At 36.8% G+C, this 20,082-nt stretch overlaps 3 protein-coding genes across 3 annotated transcripts; 2 read left to right on the top strand and 1 right to left on the bottom strand.

The window, feature by feature from the left end:
* The first annotated feature begins 2,146 nt into the window (after nt 1–2,146).
* Nucleotides 2,147–5,308, top strand: LOC145229947 (uncharacterized). The gene has a single exon (XM_080095290.1). The coding sequence runs from the start codon at nt 2,288–2,290 to the stop codon at nt 3,521–3,523; it is 1,236 nt and encodes a 411-aa protein (XP_079951416.1). The 5' UTR covers nt 2,147–2,287; the 3' UTR covers nt 3,524–5,308.
* A 4,189-nt stretch (nt 5,309–9,497) lies between these two features.
* LOC145229271 (uncharacterized) lies at nt 9,498–11,497 on the bottom strand. Its single transcript, XM_080094580.1, has 3 exons — nt 11,250–11,497; nt 10,728–10,865; nt 9,498–10,121 (listed from the first exon to the last, which is right to left on the bottom strand). The coding sequence occupies exons 1-3, from the start codon at nt 11,460–11,462 to the stop codon at nt 9,804–9,806; spliced, it is 669 nt and encodes a 222-aa protein (XP_079950706.1). The 5' UTR covers nt 11,463–11,497; the 3' UTR covers nt 9,498–9,803.
* Nucleotides 11,498–13,221: 1,724 nt separating this feature from the next.
* On the top strand, nt 13,222–18,815 carry LOC145230596 (uncharacterized). The gene is made up of 7 exons (XM_080096059.1): nt 13,222–13,408; nt 14,062–14,270; nt 14,714–14,866; nt 15,509–15,717; nt 17,404–17,553; nt 18,259–18,643; nt 18,712–18,815. Exons 1-6 carry the CDS (start codon nt 13,356–13,358, stop codon nt 18,640–18,642), a joined length of 1,158 nt encoding a protein of 385 aa, XP_079952185.1. The 5' UTR covers nt 13,222–13,355; the 3' UTR covers nt 18,643; nt 18,712–18,815.
* Nucleotides 18,816–20,082: the final 1,267 nt, after the last annotated feature.

Raw genomic sequence — 20,082 nt, 5'->3', positions numbered from 1 at the left:
AATAATAAAATAGTCATTAAATTAATTTAACTAAGGGAAAGTTACATTTCAATTTAGAACTTGATTTGTTTGTTTCTCTTTTACTGTGTGGTATTGTTTTGATTTTTAATTTAGTCTATTTTGCCAGTGAGATTTAGGTGAATAATGGCGAAAAAAGTGTTTACAACAATATTTGTTTTTTTGCTATTTACTGCATAAATTTAACAACAAGGCTCTGTTTCTGGTTTCTGTTGATTTTCTGTTACACTTACATCATATTGCTTTACGACTGAAATGATTAGAAGTACTATTTTTTGTAAATTTGCGTTTAAAATTATAGGCATTTGTTGTAAAACAACTGAGTATCTAATAACAAAATTAAAATTGTTAAGATTAAAAATACACTTGAGTGTATAATATAAAATTTTGGCAAAGAAATGGTTCTTTTTTACATTATAACTTAATCAGAAAATCTTGTTGTTTATGTACACATAATAACCACCCACACACAATAAGCCACACTATAAACTGATTATTTTGTTTCCTTACCAACACCTATTTGTTGCGGAACTTTGTGGGTTTAAGGTGGTTCCATTATTCACCCACACATAATAATCCACACTATTACCTGGATATTTTGTTTCCTGATTAACATTTATATGTTGCAGAATCTTGTGGGTTTGAGGTGGTTCCGTATCATATGTGGGTGTAAAATGTGAGGTTACATTATTGTTTGCGGCATGTTGGGTGTTTCCAGTGCCAATTTACATTTTAGTGTTAAAAATGTTAAAAAAAAGATTAGTTTTAGGTTCACAAAAAAGTGCCCATACATTCTTATACTGCGTGCGATAAAAACCTAATGAGCTCAGAACTAATGCAAACCGGGAAAGGTGCTTTGCACACTTGTGTGTTACATGAATAATTCAGCATTGCTAACAAGCAAAATATGCTAATCGACGCCATTGCAATTGCACGTGCTTTTAGCCAGACAGGTGTATTGGGTTCAACTTTAACTCTAATCAGCAGATCGGATCATAATTTATCTCTTTGCTGAATGCACAATCATTAATACAAAATTTAGTGCAGCTTTTACATGCTAGAATGTAGTACTTTCTTTATTAACATAAAAAAATTTTCAGTGTCCATTCTCAAGTGCATATCTTTTTTGTTGAAGAATGACTAAAGTTTTTCAATCTAAGTTGCGAAACTATGTAATCATTTAAAACCACATTAATAATGTTTAAGCGAGCAATGACAATTTGTCTATTATTAGGGCAAAATTTGTTTGTTTGCAATTATTTATTTTTTGAAAGTTCATGATTTTAATTGTTGTGTGTATAAAAAAATTATATATCTCAGTAACTAGCCATAATGACAAAAATTAAACAATCTAAACAATTAATTATGGCTTGACTTAAGTATGACCCATTTGTAATCACATATATTGCATCAATAGGGCATGGTATGAAATAAAAGTTTATGACATTATGTTAAATTATCAATTGTTTTGTCTTACTTCCACACTCTTTGACTCCAAGGCATTTGCATAAGTCATGTAAGTTGAAGACATTGTTACCTTTTTAGCCCCAAGCCATTTTTCAATGCATACTGTCATACTTCCTAAAGCACTATACACATGAAAGGTCATATTTTTCATTGTGATGCTTATCGTGTTGCAACATTATGTGCAGCATTGCATCCCATGATTACAGAGCTTAAATCCTTTAAGCCTGGGTTTCGTTAATTCCTCATGAATGAAGATTGAATTGGCAAATTAAGCTTACAAACTGTATTGTTATTTGAGGACAAGTATTATTGTCCTCAAGATATCAATATAAAATGTAAAATGTTTTTTAACAATTTTTTCTAAACTTTTTTGCCCAAACTGCACCTAATTACCTTAAAATGTCTTATGTCCTCTCATTTCTTATGTCCCGTTGTTTCACAAAATGACTGAAGATGCCCTTTTGGGGTGAAATATATATCATTAAACAACTTTGTTGACTGATTTTGATTAGAAAGCACTGTTGCTTCGTCAATTATCCTTTCGTGGGGTGATTTAAATTTTGTGAAACACATATTGCCCTTTGTGTGGTGCACGCTTTACTTTGTGAAACACTATTTTTTAATGATTTACTATTGAATCATATTAAGTAAAACCTTAATTTGTTTTTGTTATTAAAACTAGAGAGTTTCTGGTGATAAACGTTGAGGGTTGGTGCAAACTTGCTGCCTGTAAGAGTAGTTTGTGACAGATGCCATGGACCAAGAGAATTCACTATAGGATGTGGTTCTGCACCGAGGAACGATGAAGATCAGTTTTTGCTGTTTCACTTGCTTGATTGGAGAAGATGCTGAAAAAGATCCCGAAGAGAGTAGGCTTATATCCAATGCGCCCACCAACGATGATGTCAAACATGAACAAACAGTGACTGAGGTACCAGAAAGCTCGAAATCCCCGGAGGTTGCTGAGAAAAGTGACGTTAAAAGTCCTGAAGAGTCTCGAAAAACAAGATCGGATAAATTTCGACGTGCAGCTGGCATTACTAAACGGTACAATGTCAAGTCGCGAAAGTATGACATGTCAACAGATTCTGCCTTTTCTGAGGATACATGTTTGCGTCTTAAAATTGCTGTTAAGATTATGCCTAGAGGAGGAATGGCCAAAGTATTTGCAATCGATGTTTTCAACGTATTTTCCGCTTTAAGCAGTGATGTCTCACAGGACTCTGTAGAAGATCGCCCTATTGTACAATTAAGAACCAAAGTATTGCCATCAGATATCCGTGGCCATAGTCGCAAGTATGAAGTCCAGGAAAGCATAACTGGATCCTTGAAGTTCACTAACGAATGTTTGCATACTATTTCCTTGCAAGAGTTTCAGACCAGTTCTATCCGTTTTCGTCTTTATCATGTTTTCAAACACCAACGAGACCACCTACTTGGGGAATATGTCTTAGATGATGCCAAACTGGATTTGGATTATGGTGGAAGCACTACAAATATTGAGTTGTTCCTTCATGACCCTTCAGCGACGGATATAAGACCACCTGAATTGTCTGATGTTCGAAGGTCCATTAGCAGTTCCACCAGTGGTAGCCAAAACAGCTCTCAATCAAGATCCTCATTCCAAACCACAATACGCAAAAGTGACACTAAAAAATCTTCACGAGGAACATTGCCTTCGTTTCAAACATCCAGCGATAATGATGACGTGTCTGAAAGTACAGAAGCTAGCGATGACCGTCCTAGCTACACAAGAAAAAAGAAGAGTCTATTTCAAACAATACGAAAAGCAGGCTCAGATCGTGAGGCTGAGGTGACCGGTGATGTGGCTCCAGTGAAAAAGGAAAAGGTTGACAAAGTGACAGCCTTAGAGTGGCTCCGCAAAGCTAACATGGAGCGCACTGAAAAGGTAAGTGAACTCCAACACGCCACAGAGGAAATGGAACAATCCGCCGGAAATTTTAGTGCTGTCAGTGTTCGTCTTCGTGAAAAGTATGAGAAAAAACACAAGAAAAAGCATTCTCAGGAATCCAACTAAGTATACTGAGGGTAACATGAATTTGTTTTTTGTTGCCGCTTTGTATTACGGTTCTATCAGCATGTGTGTGTAAACTGGGTACTGCAGTATGATTTCACAGAATGTTGATCACACGCCTAAAGTTTCTAAGTATGTGTGTTGTGATGTTGCCAGTAAAAGGGGAAATTGCCAAGCCAGGGTAAAACCTTGGAGGCAATGACAAAGTGTTTCCTATAGACAGTCTATCGGGCTTGCACCATAAGTAAAACAAAAACAAAATTTTGTCTATATTATACCTGCATCCCATTTACTCATCCAAATTTTCTTTGCTTTTTAAAATAGTGTTGCTTTTTGACCAGTGGTATTCAACCTAGGATAAATTTGCCAACAAGTAAATTTGGCATGCTTTATGATAAGTATGAATGAAATATATACCTATTTTGTTTTGCGGGAATAGTGTGTTAAAAAAAATTTAAATATTTTTTTTCAAAAGCTGTATTGGGGTTAAGAAAAAGGGTTGAATACCTTTGCTAATGGCCTACAAGTGCAGTATATCTATAACTTTAATGTTAGGTTATGCCGGTCTTGCCACAAATGTTTAACGAAGCTGCCAACCAACTTGGCCTAGTTTAAAGTTTGAATCATGCAATAGTTGTTGTTATTTATTGAAAATTTAGATTGAATCAAAATGATTCATTTCCATTATTTTGTCATTTCCAAGAGCTTTGTTTGAATTGTGTCAACACAAAAATTGTTTGCAATTACATTCAAATTAAATACCATTTAGTTGTGCTTTTAAACACACTGTTTGGCTTGGTTTAAAATGGTACCTGATTTGCAAAGCTTACAAAAACTAATGTATCATGCAATTATGGTAACACTTGCTGTGGTAAAAAATCACAATGCAAGAAACGTTTGGCGCTAAGCATGTATTGTTGCACAAAAAAGTTGTTTTAATGCTTGGTAGTGCTTTTGCTTTTTTGTTCATTTTATTAATTTTTCTAAAGCCTACAAGGTCATGTTTTTGGGGTTAAAATTTATCAAATCAGATCTTTACAATGTACATGTTTTGTTCTGTTTATCATTAATTCTGCGCAGTACTGTATTAAAGCAGTATACAGAGCTATTCATTTCACAAAAACTCTATTTTCATGCTTAATGCCCCGATTAGATTTTTGTTTAACGCCATGCAACATACACACATGAAGTGTTAATAGATTTTTAGTAAACATTTAAGATGTTACCAATATGCTTTCAGTCCTAATAATGCTGCCTAGTATGAATGTCCAATATTGTCATTTTTTCAAGCTCTGGCAATTGTTCCTATTGTGCACACTTCCCTTATTTCCACTTATTAAAAAACATATGGCCAGTTATGTCATGACAAAATATATACAGTGGGTTTGAGAATATATCATCATTTTGGTTTAAATTTAATGGCCAAAAAATAGCCCAAGCAGATTTCTTACACATACATAAGTACAGGTATTGATTTTTCTAAGTATCTTGGTTTTTAGCTTTTTCTCTGCACTGACATTCTTTACAAACAGTTTAATTTTAACTCATTGTTTATTGTGCAATATTACCAGCAGTGTCTGTATTATGTCAGCTGTTCCATACTTAACACCGATTAGAGATTTTACATTCATTTTAACACACAAATATGACAGATTATTTATTACATCGACTTGTTTGATTTTTGCTTACTGTGGTTTTGGGCCCTTGACATGATGCATACATTATGTACCTTTTTCTTTTTTCCTGTTCTGTATTATCCTGTTGGAAAAAGAAACTTTTGAAAGACAATGTATTGTGGTTTCGGGTACCTAAGCAAAGTTAAAGACAGTTTTGGATTTGGTTAAGTACAATTAACCTTATCAATGTGTGTTTTTGCAATAGGAAGTTGGCTTTTTTGCTTATTTAAACCATTAAAAAAGCCAAAAAAGTTTGCCCAAAACTTATGATTTGTTTTCATGTTTAAACTACTGTTTGTTTCAAACACAGTACAAAGAGTATGCATTTTGAAACAATGTAAAATTTAGGCTTAAAATCTAAGTATACTTCTATTTAATGTTTGAAATGTGTTAATCGACAGCTTATAGGCCGACACGCTGTCTTCGCCGATGCCGCAGTTCCACGCCATAATTTGTTCGTAAATTATTTCTAAATTCCTTTAGGAAGCAGCAAATCCTGGGGTAATCAATAGATTTTGCGCCTGTGATTACGCTTCGCCAGACCGAGGATTGTCCTGTCACCGTAAAGTCGATTCGACTCTTATACAATGTGTGGATCAATAACGCTCTTTCATCACCCATAATGAACAAATATTTCCACCTAGATTTGCATTTGCACATTTCCAATCGATGTCGTCTTCGCTTCTGAACAGATTCCAGGCCGAGAATCGTTACTTTGATAATGGCCGCGGTTCCACTAAAGACAGCATGTACCCAAGCCAATCAACATTATTGAAAATCGAGGCTTTGAAATGTGTTGTGTTGCTTAGCGGGCGCATTGAGTGGTTTGAAAAGGGTGCCGCGATGGGGTTTTCGATTCGGTTTCATTAATATTTGATCGCAACTGGTGCGAAATTAGGGTTAGGTTCAAAACCGCGGTTCTGTCTTGGCTGCCGCGATATGTTGTTTAACGAAAATATAGTTTCCTTGCATATTAGGTCAAAACAGTGGCTAAATGTTTTATACATCAGCTACTAGCCTACTTGTCCAGCAAACCAACTATATATTATGGCTTAGGCTGCATTTTTAAACCTATTTTATACCCACTTTCGTCTGCAACAGTGGTTCTCAACTAATTTCAGGCCATGGACCACCAGCCCAGTAAAAATAATATCGTGGACCATTCCATTATTTGGCAAGATTGAAGTAAGCATACGCGACAAGCATTTTGGCTTGAAACATAATTCTTTTAAACCGATAAAGTATTTACAACTAACGTTTTAACCCTCTTTCAATACATAATAAGCAAACATCTTTAATTTATCAGCAAGAATTCAGTGGACGTTCCATGAACCATCAGTTGTGAGCCACTGGTCTACAAAACACGTTTTTTCCATGACCGGCCAAAGTTCGACTGCACCTGCTCAAATTGCAGTTTACGGACAAATTTACAGGCAGAATAAAAAGCAATTAGCATATGAAGGGGTCGGTCACTACACAAGAGGCCATTTAAATGACGTTAATTGACTTTGACGGACGGACGAAGCACCATTATAGATGGACGTTTTTCGTTCAAGCGTCAAATGAGAATTGTGCTGAGACGCCGGGCACTCCACTTCGCGCACCACGCACTTATGAACGGGAAGGTTGCAGATGATGGGCGAATGCATGAAGAAAATGACAGCTCTCCCAATCGTGTGCATCGAGCGCGTGTTTCCTGTGGGTTGCGATTAGGTTTTTACGGCAAACGAGTTTAATAAAGTATTGGCCTCCATTTCATTGAGCATCTGCTTGGTCGAAGTTAAGCTATTTTTTTGAAAGCTAATTATCTTATGTTAAAAATTTTGCTATCTTATGTTAATGAAATTCACAAAAATGTTGGTTGAAACTTAGGCCGAACTTCGCGATTGTTTTCGACGCATAGGTACACTTACCCTTCTTTGGAATCAAGGAGATGCACCATATTAATTATACATGTTCTATAAAAAACCTCATCAATAAAGAAGTATCAATTCTGAAAGATTTGCCCACACTGATACGCCGAAAAAAATCTGCCAACGTCTATGGAAAGATTGCGGCTTGAATTGGGCCAGAGGAGTCCTGGGTCTATGCCCCCTCTAAAACATTTCAGCGTTTTTGAGGTAGTCTAAAACGAAACCTTTTAAGTTTAAACCAATTGGCATAAATAAACCGAAACGTTTTTTCCACTCCTTGACTCTTTCCAAATTTTGTTATGACTTCATCAAAGTTGTACGTCAGGCCTGAACTTTTGCCTGAATTCGGGATTAAGTTGGAGAAAATGGGGTTTATATGGGCCTGACTTGACTTTGCTCATATGTGCCCCAATTTCACCAACTTTAGGATCTAATTTTTGGCATTGGCCCAGGATTTATGTCCCTATAGAAATCTATGGCATTAAAAGACCTTGTGAGGCGTTGTTTAAACGAAATGGTATCAAGCCATATGATGTTCTTCACTCTTAAGAATATTTTGAGCCTTTCTATAATTTTGTTTTGGCTACACTATACTGCACCAGATAGCCACATTTTTTCTTCTTGTTGCAAGTAATTGTCTTTCTTTCCTCTTTTCGTCCAGCTGTAGTTTAAACGTGAGAAATCTTTGCGGATCCGGAAGGAATTAAAATCAATCACTTCACTAACGCGCACTTTTGTCCTTTCATACTGCAACGAACGAACACAAACATTTTGTTACTCATAGCCATCAATTATAGTATAAAAGTATAAAAGAGCAATTCACCTAAATAAAAGTCTTTCAGATATAGCCTATTCAACCGTATAGCCAAATTGTGGTACACCTTTTTCAGTTAAAAAGTGTTGGTAAAAATACAAACCAGATGCACTTTTATGTACACTTTTACTCTACGTTATGGCAAGTCGTGTTACCTTTTAGACCACATGTATGTATAAAAAAGGTGTACGTATACCACCTTTAAAGACAGGCTTTAGCCCTCAGCATGTGTTTCCGCTTTATGGGTTAATGTTGCGAAATAAATGTAACAGTCATATGCACCCTTTAGATCAGGGGTTTTTGGTCTGTTGCCCAAATGTCTATTTAATAGCGGTTCGTGGCCCACCACGTGCTGTAAATTTGGGCAAAAAAAAAATAATTAAAAACAGGCGAAATGGTTTCTAACAATTTATTTTTAATGAGATACATGCTCCTGAAATTGGGCTACAAGATTCGAAATTATTTGCAAAAATTACGTTTTTCAAAACAAAGCGCATAATATCTACAGTATAACAAAACAGTAGAATCTGTTCAAATGGCTCTGTGGCCCATTGAAAATGTCTTGGTGACCTAGTACTGGGCCATGGCCCACAGTTTGGGAACCACTGCTTTAGATTGAAACTTTATTACCAAACTGACATGCTTACCTTCCTGGTCACAGTTACAGATTCGTAGCTTAACAAAACCCTCTATGTAAGCATGTTTAACAATACAACCAACGGTAAAACATATCCAGATCACATAACTCAAGCATCATTCAAATAATAGGACATTTGACTCGATAACCTATGTTTCTTTTTCGGTTTCCTTGCGTTTTTACAAAACTGTTCTATAGTAACAGAGTGATGAAGTGACATTGCAGATTATATTTGATTTGACTTAATATAGTTTTTTGTGGTCTAATGTTACGACTTTAAGCTGTAAGTTTGTTTAATCCATGTTCAAAAGACATTTTGCTTGTTTTAAGGATTGGTGAAGTATCTGTTTGATGCCCAAATGTAAAATAACCATATCGTGCTAATGAGGACAACAGCGTTTGTCGTATTTTAATGATTATAGGGCTTTCAAAACGTTCAATAATAATCAATTGTCGATCACGGTATAAAAATGCAGACGTATGGAATTCAGTTAAGAGCCAAGGCATTATTTAGCTGATGTTGTTCAAAATTAATCGTTGATTGTCGCTTAGACATGTCACGCTTATGGGGCGAGTCTATACTCCAGTGCACAGAAAACACGGGAAACTTCAATCAATCGGCATCTCATGCTATTTTCCTCCTTGAAAGTCGCGTGGATTTAAATTGCGCTTACTGGCGACACCTGGTGCACATTTTTTTATCAAGTTTTAACGCAGTAATTCTTAACTATTCCTGTGTTGGCAACCCATTTGAAATTATTAACCATTTTATGCACTCCCTTCTTCAGTTTCATAACTCACCCGGTGGTTAGGTGATTCATAGTGTACATTCTTCGTCAAATGAAATACATTAACGATTTTGTTAAGCTTTAAAACATAAAAAAATATGAACAATGTACGCTTCAATGAAATAAACGTGGCAAAATGTGCAAAAAAACATTGTATTTAGGCTAGCTAAGTGAAAGCGGAATAAGCACTTTATAGGGAAATAAACAAGCAGTGGTCAATATGATAATCAATCTTTTTCAAAATTTGTTTCTTAAAGGGTGAACTTTATGGAATACAAAACTTCACATGTAAATCTATTTCTTTTGTATCACAATTTCCAATCTCTTGGGTTTCAAGCAATTTTACGTCAGTAATAATCATAGCTTTTAGCTTTCTTTTTAATGTTATTTTGGCAAGCCAGTGTATAGCATTTCACGACAGTCTTGATACAAGTTTGCATTGCTTTTCACGTGTTTCATACTACGATGTCGTTCTTTGTTGGAGCGAAAAAGTTAATAGTAGGATAAAGTCTTTGCGGCGTCTCGAGGGTTTTACGAAGGACGCTTTGGACTATTTTCCGCCGGAAATAACGCCGCGAATGCCGGTCGCTCAGCGCGTCGTACTCGGAGTAAATCGGAGCCTGTTTGTTTCGGAGTCGCTCGGATCGGATGTTGTCTAAAACGAAGTTGCGCTCTTTTTCCTTGAGCTGCTCCACCGGAGGAGTTGGGATGCTTCGTCTTCTTGCTGACATGCGATGCAAACCGCGTTTTTCTGCTGGAACTTTTGGGGCAGGCTGCAATGAAATCAATAAACAGCATTTGATAAATGTTGATCGTGATAAATACGCCTATACCAACATTAAAAAAATGATTAATTAGTTCAACGATTTTTAGGAGTAGTGCGGTAATATACACGTCGAAATTTCACTTTGAAATATAAGCGTTTAATTGCATTGATTGCTCTTTTTACTGCTACAATTCAACAAATTTAACAGGCATGACAGATTTGCAAAAAGTGCCTCAAAGTAGTGACAGTTTTAAACATATGCGAGTTAGGCAAATATTTTCTTCATTCTTGTACAACTAACTTACTATTTGAAACAGAGTTGTAAGTCGGACCGGGCTTTTTGTGTCGGGTTCGGGTTTAGGCTTCAGTATTAAAAAAACGGGCTTGATTCAGGCCTGACTTTGTACTATTTGTTTCGTAATTTCGCATTGGTAAATCTATAACTTACCGGCTAAATTAAGGCTTTATGTTTTTACAAATTTGAATTCTGGCAGGGTTTCGGGCTTGTAATTTCGTGTTCGTGCCCGCATTTAAAACCTACTTATAAGCCTGACTCGAAAAAATGGTTTTGGTTTTAAAACGAAATTGGCGAATTATAACAAGCAGTACCAACCTGTGCAGACATAGTACGCGTGACAACCTCTCTTACAATCGGTGAACGGAAATAGCCGGCCGAGTGACGATCCATCATTGCATTGTAAGGCCGAATAATCGACGCTCTTCGTGGCTTGCTGTAAGGGCTGTTGAAAAACTGAAAAAAACAACATTTTTTAGCGTGTAGTAGCCCACTTTAGGGAAGATATTTAATTTCTGTAAATCACATTTTTTTGCACAATCATTAAAGAAACTGATGTAAAAAACAGGTTTATAATGTACTAACGACGTATTAATTACTCATAAAGTTAAGACGCTTGCAAAAAAGACACTTTAATCGCAATGGCACACTCGATGTCTGCCGTTTTACCTGGCAAAGCATTTTTTGTTTTTTACGTTTATAGCTGTATATAGGCAAAACGTATTTCGACTTTGAAAAGTTTAGATCTGACTGTCTTTTCCAAATTGAACGATATCGCTCCAATTGCAGTTACAAAAATGCTGGGAAAATATCACACAAACACATTAGCAATGCACTTACTGCATCTGATTGTATCGCATCATTGACATATTCTCTTTCCCTGTGTTTCTGTACAGCTATTGGTGGAAGCGGCTGCATATCAGGGATATTATCTCGAACTTTTAAAGGTGATGAGCAGGTTAGATGAGTGTGAAAAGAACGAGATTGCCGACCACTGTTGTAACTAGGTCCAATTTGCATCCTAGAATTATACACCTTTTCCACGGCGCTCATAATTGTTTGTTTATATTTTTATACTAGAGGAAATATTTGTGCACTGTAGTATATATTTGATAAAATGAACTGCAAAAACGGAAATTACTAAAAAAATGAGTTAATTTTTTTATTTTTTTGGAAACCCTATTTGAACAAACTATATAGGAAACAAAAAATTCCATTCTTTTTTGTTGGTTATCTTGGACAATTTACAAATTTTATGAAGTTAACCAAAACCTCCTTTGCCATTTGTAATTTTTGACACTTCCCAATTCTTGTTTAATCTCTGGAAAATCACATTATATTACTTTCTATTCAATTTCTGACGACTACGACTTAAATCCCCTGCAACCTGCTTGGAATTTACAATTTTCAAATAAGGTAAACTAAAACCGTTTTTCGTTGTGTATCATTTTTGACATTTTCTAATTCTTGTTTAATGTCGGATAAAATCTCATCAAATAACTTTCTGTTTAATCTCAAATTTCCACAGCCTAAATCTCCAGTAGCCTGCTCGGTAGCCTGTACAAAAAACTTTTTATACCTAACAATTTTAATGAAGTAACGAAAATTCTTTTTCGTCATTGGTCACTTTTTTCCTAATTCTTGTTTAATCTCAAGTAAAATCACATAACTTTCTGTTTAATCTGCAACAACTCCAACTTAAATACCCTGCAACCTGTTTGAAATTTCTAAAGCAAAGTTTTATGACTAACAATTTTAACAAAGTAAACTAAAACTGTTTTTTTATCATTAGTCATTATTTACCAATTCTTGTTTAATTTCGGCTAAGTTCCCACCACATAACTATTTTTAATCTCAAATTCTTAGACCTTAAATCTCCAGTAGCCTGCTCGGAAGTTTTGAAGCAAATGTGCCCAAGTTTGACTCGGGATTGCATTTATCATCATCTGAATCTGGGTCATCACCTTATAAGTCCATCCCTTGCAAGATTGCGACTGTCGTTCCCACTATTAGTCTACTGGGATAACAGAGAGGTGACACTGTTTAAACCACAGAGTTAAATAGCCGGGGACAAGCTTTGCCAACATGTCACCGCCGCGCGCTCATTGTTACAGCATAAACGGAGGCATTGTCTTCATCCTTGGAGAGACACCAGGCTCGTATTGTGTCTAATTGTTGTGGTGTTGATATCGCGTGTCAGGACGATGTAAGTGGATAGTTTTACAGGCTTGTTCGAGGCTGGCTGTACCACTGGATAGATCAAGGCACCGAAGTGCGCCAAAACCGCAAATAACACGCCCCACTAAATATAAAACTCATTTTTTCCAACAATGCCCTTAATTAAAACCTTCCTCAGCGGTACACAAGAAAAGACCGTGTAACATCTAGTTAACATCCAATAAGCTTACAAACACTGCACACGATCAATGCCATATCTGTTAAAAAGAGTAGCCTACATTTTTAATTCCAAACTTTTTAACAATGGATGTTCTTACCATTCGTGCATTTTTACACTCATTCCTACTCATTATATTTTACTTGATTTTATGACTTAATTTATAGGTGCTTGAGATAAGTAGTAACTTTGCATTGAAGCAAATCGGAATGTAATGGCTCCACAATTCGGCGGTTGCCCCCCATGAGGCCATAAGGGGAACAACAAACAGGGTCAAAGGGGTCGCGTTTTATTGTCAGGAACGCGATGCTGTCGGCAAAATTATCCAATTATGACAAGCGCCGAGCACCGGTAATGATACGCCCTGCTTTCAGCCTAATTAGTCGTGTTTCCATGTTTCAGGGGTGACCTTGTTGGCGCAGTAAAGCAGGAACAATTCAACTCATAATGCTGTTGACTTGGTGGACTGTGTTCGGCTTAAGACTTACATGATAGTTGCTTGATAATTATGTGAGAAAAATTTTTTTTTGATACGAGCAAGGAGATTAAAAATGGTGAAGCTTCTGTCTACGCCGTTTGGAGAATACGGTTACGTATTGACTGGGTAAGTTTAATTTAACCTTTGAGTATAGAGATATTCTCGTTTTCCACTCACTAGATACGTGTACAATTTTTTTAATCGTTATCGTTCGTGGCTTTTTATGAAAAGCATACTTCAGCAGACGCAAGCCCAATATGTTGAATGTGAAGACCTGATAAGACATTTGAACGTTATTGTTTACTTTAACCTATATGTAATACTATGCATTCACGGTTAGTATTGTTATGGGCAAGTTTTAGGTGAGAATGTTATGCATTGTAGCCTATCTCACATGTTCTGTTAAAATATACATTTTATTGTTTAAAACATGCAAAACACATATAAACCTTTTAGAGATCAATGATTTTTATGTTACAAAATTCATCTTAAACCGTAAGTTCCTTACTCCCACACATTGATAAGTTTGTTTTGAAACTATTTTGTCTTTGATAAGCCGCAAACAGTGCACACAAGCTCAGCAAGACCTTATAGGTCGAAACAGTGTGCACTGTCTGCAGCTTATCATGTATTGGCTCGATGCTTTTAATTAATTTTGTTTTGCTAACATACATCACAAGTGTCAAAGTGCTCAAATTCGGCTCTTTGCGTAAGTGAGACATGAAAACTTAAAACAATTTATGCTAATAACAGATAACCGAACTATGTGTTGTATTCAGAGGCCAAACCGTAACGAAACCAATACCTGACCCCACGCCTGTTGGACGCCGTCAAGATGGTAAAGGAGCTACGATAAAATTGCCAACAACATATGATGCTAAATATCTAAGCACAACATCCTTAGCGAAGGGTTCGGAGGTTATAGCAATGAGAGACCGGGAATCGTACGCAAAGAGGGGATTGCTACATCAAGGCCAAGAACCAGTTGGTAAGTGTTGGTTGTAAATCGTGATGAGCTGCTGCCAAGGTTAAAATAGATGTAAATTTTGTGTGGCATTGCTAAATTGCCTTAGACCATTTTACACACAAACTTGTTTAAATATTAAGCCTTTCTTCCATAAACCATTAAATACTGTAGAACAAAGATGTAATTTCGTTACAACAGCAATGCTACGTTTTTAACTAGCAGGGCGTTTAACGTCGATTGCCAATTTTACAAAAAGGGCTTGAATCTGAGGTTTTCCCCAGCAAACGTAACATGAACAGGAATAGTGTATTTTTTTAAATAAACGCCCACCCAATTGGACAAAACACGCGGGACGTATGCTACTTTCTATGTAAAGGACGCTTTATTAAGTGTAAATGTTGTGTAAATATGTTCATTTTCGTCTTAAAAAATCATTGTATCTGCATCAACAAAACTTTGTGTAGTTTATCTCGAATTCCAACTTCCTCGTCACCTACGCACGGGAACAGTCCCTTCGTCACTTCCGTCACGTGCAGGGGTCAACGACCGCAAGAAGAGCTCGCTAGAAAGTTTACCTTCGGTCAAAAGGGACAGCAGAGTAGTACAAAAGTGGAAAGGTAAAATAGTTAACGAACAATCAATTTATCGCCAAAAAAGTGCTACCATGTTTATCTAAACCAGGGGTACACAACCTTTTCGCCACGACGGCCTCATCGCAGATCTTTATTCCCGCCCGTTGCCTACTTGTTTTGTTTCATAATTACTGATGTAAAGAAATAGGTATGTATACCATCCAATGGCGCCTAAAAATCCCAAATTAATTCCTTACTTGATGTGTAGGTTGAGCTGAACCGTATGCACGACCATCAGTCTTAAATGTTTATGACGTATATTCTGACTCCTGTGGTACCTGTTTTTGTTTGCACACAATAGGCATAAAAAAGTCTGGCACATATGGCTACTAGGTTGGTGATACTCTTTCCAGTCCCACAAAATCTTTTTAGAGCAGTTTGAAAATTCAAAAATTTTGCAAAGCAGTTTTATTTACGTCACGGCCGCCAGTACATATATTTTAATCAACACTTTCACGGCCGCAGGTTGTGCACCCCTGATCTAAACTCTATGCCTATCAAAGCTAAAAAATCTCTGCAACCGTGAAATTGTTTCAAACGTCCTACGCCTAAATTTTAAACAGCACGTTTAGTTGTTACGGCAAAAAAAGTTTGATTTAGGAAAAGATTATGTTGTGTTTGTTTCAGATACACACAAACATCATGCAGGCACATCTACCTTGCCTAAACACAGACCAGGATTCGCAAAAAAATTCGCAGAAAATCGATCATCATTTGGAGGTTTGACTGGAATTGTTGCCAGCGGAAAAACGGAAACTGAAAGCGGAACTAATACAACGGAACAAACGGAAATGGCGGAAAACGAGGAGGAAACAACTAAGCTTTTTTTGCCAGAGGTTTGATTAATTTTTTAGTTTCCCAAGCACAACTCATAACACCGTATACATTGTAACCACGAATTTGAGAAATAACGTTATAACATGGGTTCACAATCGTTTTGCATTTTTGGCATTTAACCAAAGGCCGCCGATGTAGGTGCTAAAATTAGGCATTAAAGATGAAGGGCTTTTTATTGGTCTTTAAATCGGTCTCTTAAAAATTAATTTGACACATGTTTTGTTAGACTGGTATGTTTGCATATAGCGTAGTTCCGTGTTTTGTTATATGGTGTCCAGTAAAAACATTGGATACTTTGTTATCTCATAAATGCTCGCCTGTAGAATGAAAAGGAGACCTGCCGTTTCCCGCTGTACACTTGAAACAAATATTTTGCCAGCGTCGTTAAAACTCTCTGTCATTGTTTCAATGTCTACGTGGAGAAGTTATTGCCTACTGCAGTTTTTATTACTTTCGTATCAGCCCTTCCACGGCCTTGATATTTTAGGTAACAAACATTGTAAAGCAAGGTTCATTTAGTTTTATGTCCGGTGTTACACAATTTGTTTCAAGTTTTATTAACCTTAACCGAACTCCAGCCTAAAGTTTGACTGTGACAATATTTACCGGCAGTTAGGTTTATACAAAAACATGCTGGTACCGAACATCCCTTTTTACTGCTGGATGAGCAATACTTGATTATACACAGGGTTGCCATACCGTCCTTATTTCTAAGATTTGTCCTTATTTTGAAGGACAATGTCTTAGAAAAATGTATTGTCCTTATTTCTAAGAAATGTCCTTCTTTTTGACTTACGTCCTTATTTTGTCTTATTTTTTAACAAACACAAGTCAAATCCCTGCTACAAGTAAAAGTAAACCTAGACCTATGCTGTTGTGAGATGCACGAAGTATTTTTAACAAACAAGGAGTTGGTGGAACAATTTGTTTCTGGCCAAAAATTCGCATGTAATATGTCATAGTTCGTATAAATGCAAAGATTTGTCCAAAAACGTTTGTTTCGTTTGGTAGGAAAATCTCATTTTTCAGCTGTCCTTATTTAATGGTTCACATCGATAGCAACCCTGATTATACATAATGCCTGGCAGCAAAAGCGTATTTTATCCCATTTTGCGTTGGTGCTCGACTGAGCTATAGTGAACACCGTTTGACTTAATGAGAAAACGTTTAAACAAAGATGGGATTGCAAGAGTTTTCCTTTAAACCTGGCAAATTTGTGAATCCAAAGCATTTTTGGGCACTGAATTTTGAAACAATAATCTACATTAGTGAAGTATCAAGGTCTACAAACAAACTTATTCAATACAAATGGTTTATACTTTATAGGAATTGTTTTGGGTCTTTGATTTAGGGTTGTAAGCTCGCCTAAAATTAGGGCATGAATCAAGTCCGAAACCCGGTCCAAAATACCTTCCGAGACTTGTGGTACAAATGACACCGTGTGTATAGTAAGCCCACAACCCGACCCCAAAATCCTAGGACTGATTTACTGCTTGGAATACTATAAATAACTCTTAAAATTAACAACGATTTACAAATGTAGTGAAATGTGTAACAACGAAATCATTACATTGAGTTGAAAAGGCGTTATAAGGTGCCCGACAATTTTTACGAACTGGATATAAAACCAATTAAGAGAAATTTTAAGACACCTGTATACTAATAAAACACCGAATTCGTTTCAGTTGGTCAAACTGGAACAACAGGAGATGCCGTTTACATCGCTGGGACGGCTGAAAAGCCAACGAATGCACGAAGTTTACTCCGACATGTTGAAGAAGCATCGAGAAAACAGACTTCGCTTAATCATGGATAAAGTGGATTCGGCTGAGAAGGTATATGTGCTACCTTAGCGGGATCGATTTACGGCATACTTAAATGTTATGAGTTGTTTTTGCGAGGTTGTAAACGCCACCGTCGGTTTAATGAGACCTTGGTGAGATGAACCCATACTGAGTTTAAAACATTACGTGCAGTGCGATTTTATCCATACTGCTGGGAATTTCTTTGAAAATATGCTGACAATAAAAGCGTAAAATAAGTTGTCTGATAAATCCTTATTTGCCTACAATACTGTAGATATTTATTTTGCGATAAAAACGTATGCACACATCTCAAGATTTAAAGAACTTTATTAAAACAACAGACAAGACATTGTTCTGGTTTAAAGCTGTACTTTTAGTGTAGACATTAACTTAACGGGTGCATTCATTAAGAGACAATAGAAAATTTATAAGGGTCCATTAAATGCGTTGAACCGAATCAGCCGGTCACCATGCATTTACCACAATACGGCAAGGCGTAGGCTAGAAAAAATCTAGCCGGTGGTGGGGTTCGAACCCACGACAGGAGTATACCGCCTTTAATCGGCATGGCGTACTGTGATTTACTTTCTGATATACATAAATACAAATCTGAGTGCGCCGTGATCGCTGGTCTGCATAGACGCTTCTGGGCTGATCCCAGTTGTGAATTAATGTTGCTGCTTTTGTTTTAAAGTTCATCTATTTTAAACTGATTTAAATGCGTTTATTGTTTAGATTAGGGATCGTCTTCATCAACACGAGCTCGAAAAGCAGAGAAGAAAACTAAAAACATCAGTTGAGTGCCAGAGAAGCCAACTGCGGGAGCTGAGGAGCAGACATCGTAAGGATTTTGAATCTCGTCTTATCTCCGTTTACTCCTCTTCAGAAAACGCTCCCACTATCCTCTCACTTCCACGGGATGTGTACGGACTCCCGGAAAACGAGGAGAAAGTCGAGATCCCGACTCCTAGAAGGAGGATTCACGCTTCTCAGAGCAAGATCTCACTCCAGTCCTTCAAGAAAGCGGATGAAATTACTTCTAAGTTTAATAATGTTTGGAATTTATTAAACAGCCCACGACGGCCACAAACTATCGCCACAGCTGACGTAGCCGCTTGAAGTACGTTTTATGATTGTGATTTCTATTGTTTTTGTTGGTATAGCTAACTTTTTATTTTGTTCTTACAGAGTGTTTCCACTTTTTACCAACTTTTCACTGACGAAGAGGTCATTGGTGACTTTTCGCATAGTTCCTAGACTTTCACGTCAATAAACTTTTATCAAAGGTGTAATTTGGTTACTTTGTTAATTATGCAACAAATAAAAAGCACTACAGAATTTTATGACAACCGAAATAAGACCCACTTGCTATGGACTGGTGTAGTAATGGTAATGTTGCTTAGAAGTAAGAATTCTTACTTTAAAGATTGCTGTTTAACCCGAGGTTTAGTTTACTTTGCTAAGATATGAAGAATACACAAACATTTAGGCTTACCGGTTTTATGTCATATGAGCAAGCAATAAAAACATCAACATATTAGCCAGTTAGGAACACAATAAGATTTGACACAGGGCTATTGATGGACATGGTCTATTTCACCACGACTGGGCGCTTTGTAAAATTGTTCACACACACACATACTTTTGAAAACGTTTGTCGGAGAAAATACCCTTATATAATAAAATGGTGGGAAGTTAGATATTTATATACTGATCTAAACATTGGGCATAGCGAAAGTTGTTCAGCATTTCTAGACAATTTAGGCCAATACATTTATTGCAAACATCATTTAAAATAAATAAGACATGCGGAAGTATAACAGTGGTACCCTTTTCACATCGTTGTAAAGAATTCAAAGAATATTTATTGCACAGTGTTGTTTATTGCAAAACAATCTAGTTCTTAAACTGTCGCCATGTTAATGACTGAATATTCCGGGGGCGTGTCCATTTCGCTTATGACGTCATCAGGGGGCGTTTTTCCTTTCATTATGTCATCGTAGGTGGGAAGTCCATCGACGTCCTCAAATAATACAACCTCAAAGGCAGCGTTTGTGACAGACCATGAGTCCACTGGCAAAGATCCGCTTATGCTCGTGACTGACCGTTCACGTTCGGCGGGATCTGGAGCCCCGTTCTTCCGCCGAGCGCATCGTTTGTACACCTGCATGCCGAAAATGCAGACAAAGGTAATAACGGCGATGCCACAGGCGAATCCGACGACTTGAAGCCACCAGGTAGGTTTGCAGTTACTCGCATCGTCCTGTGAGTTAGCGCATAAAAACCCTCCGTCGGTTGGATGAATCGTTGTGGTTTCTTTTAGTTTTTCCATTGTAAATTTGTAGTTTGAAGCTAAGACAAAAGCAATGTTGCTGAAAAACAGAAGTGTGAAATTGAGTTTTTTTACAACAAAAATGTGTTAAGCCTATAGTTCTGTATAGTACATTAATCCCACTGTGCCCAACTTCTTATTTCGCATGCCTATAAGGTTACTTCTTTTAGATCAATAAAGACCAAACCGCAATATTCTTCGAACGCATTATGTTACAAATAAAAACT

Source organism: Phallusia mammillata, chromosome 5 (genome assembly GCF_965637545.1).
Source record: "Phallusia mammillata chromosome 5, kaPhaMamm4.hap1.1, whole genome shotgun sequence".
Lineage (NCBI taxonomy): Eukaryota > Metazoa > Chordata > Ascidiacea > Phlebobranchia > Ascidiidae > Phallusia > Phallusia mammillata.
The sequence above is the reverse complement of the archived record's forward strand: the minus strand, read 5'-3'. Positions and strand labels throughout refer to the sequence as shown.

Coding starts and splice junctions, on each gene's coding strand:
- LOC145229271 (XM_080094580.1), bottom strand. CDS start 11,462: ATGAGCGCCGTGGAAAAGGTGTATAATTCTAGGATGCAAATTGGACCT. Junction 10,866..11,249: donor ATGCGATACAATCAGATGCA/GTAAGTGCATTG, acceptor TGTTTTTTTCAG/TTTTTCAACAGCCCTTACAG. Junction 10,122..10,727: donor CGCGTACTATGTCTGCACAG/GTTGGTACTGCT, acceptor ATTTCATTGCAG/CCTGCCCCAAAAGTTCCAGC.
- LOC145229947 (XM_080095290.1), top strand. CDS start 2,288: ATGAAGATCAGTTTTTGCTGTTTCACTTGCTTGATTGGAGAAGATGCT.
- LOC145230596 (XM_080096059.1), top strand. CDS start 13,356: ATGGTGAAGCTTCTGTCTACGCCGTTTGGAGAATACGGTTACGTATTG. Junction 13,409..14,061: donor TACGGTTACGTATTGACTGG/GTAAGTTTAATT, acceptor TGTTGTATTCAG/AGGCCAAACCGTAACGAAAC. Junction 14,271..14,713: donor TCAAGGCCAAGAACCAGTTG/GTAAGTGTTGGT, acceptor AACTTTGTGTAG/TTTATCTCGAATTCCAACTT.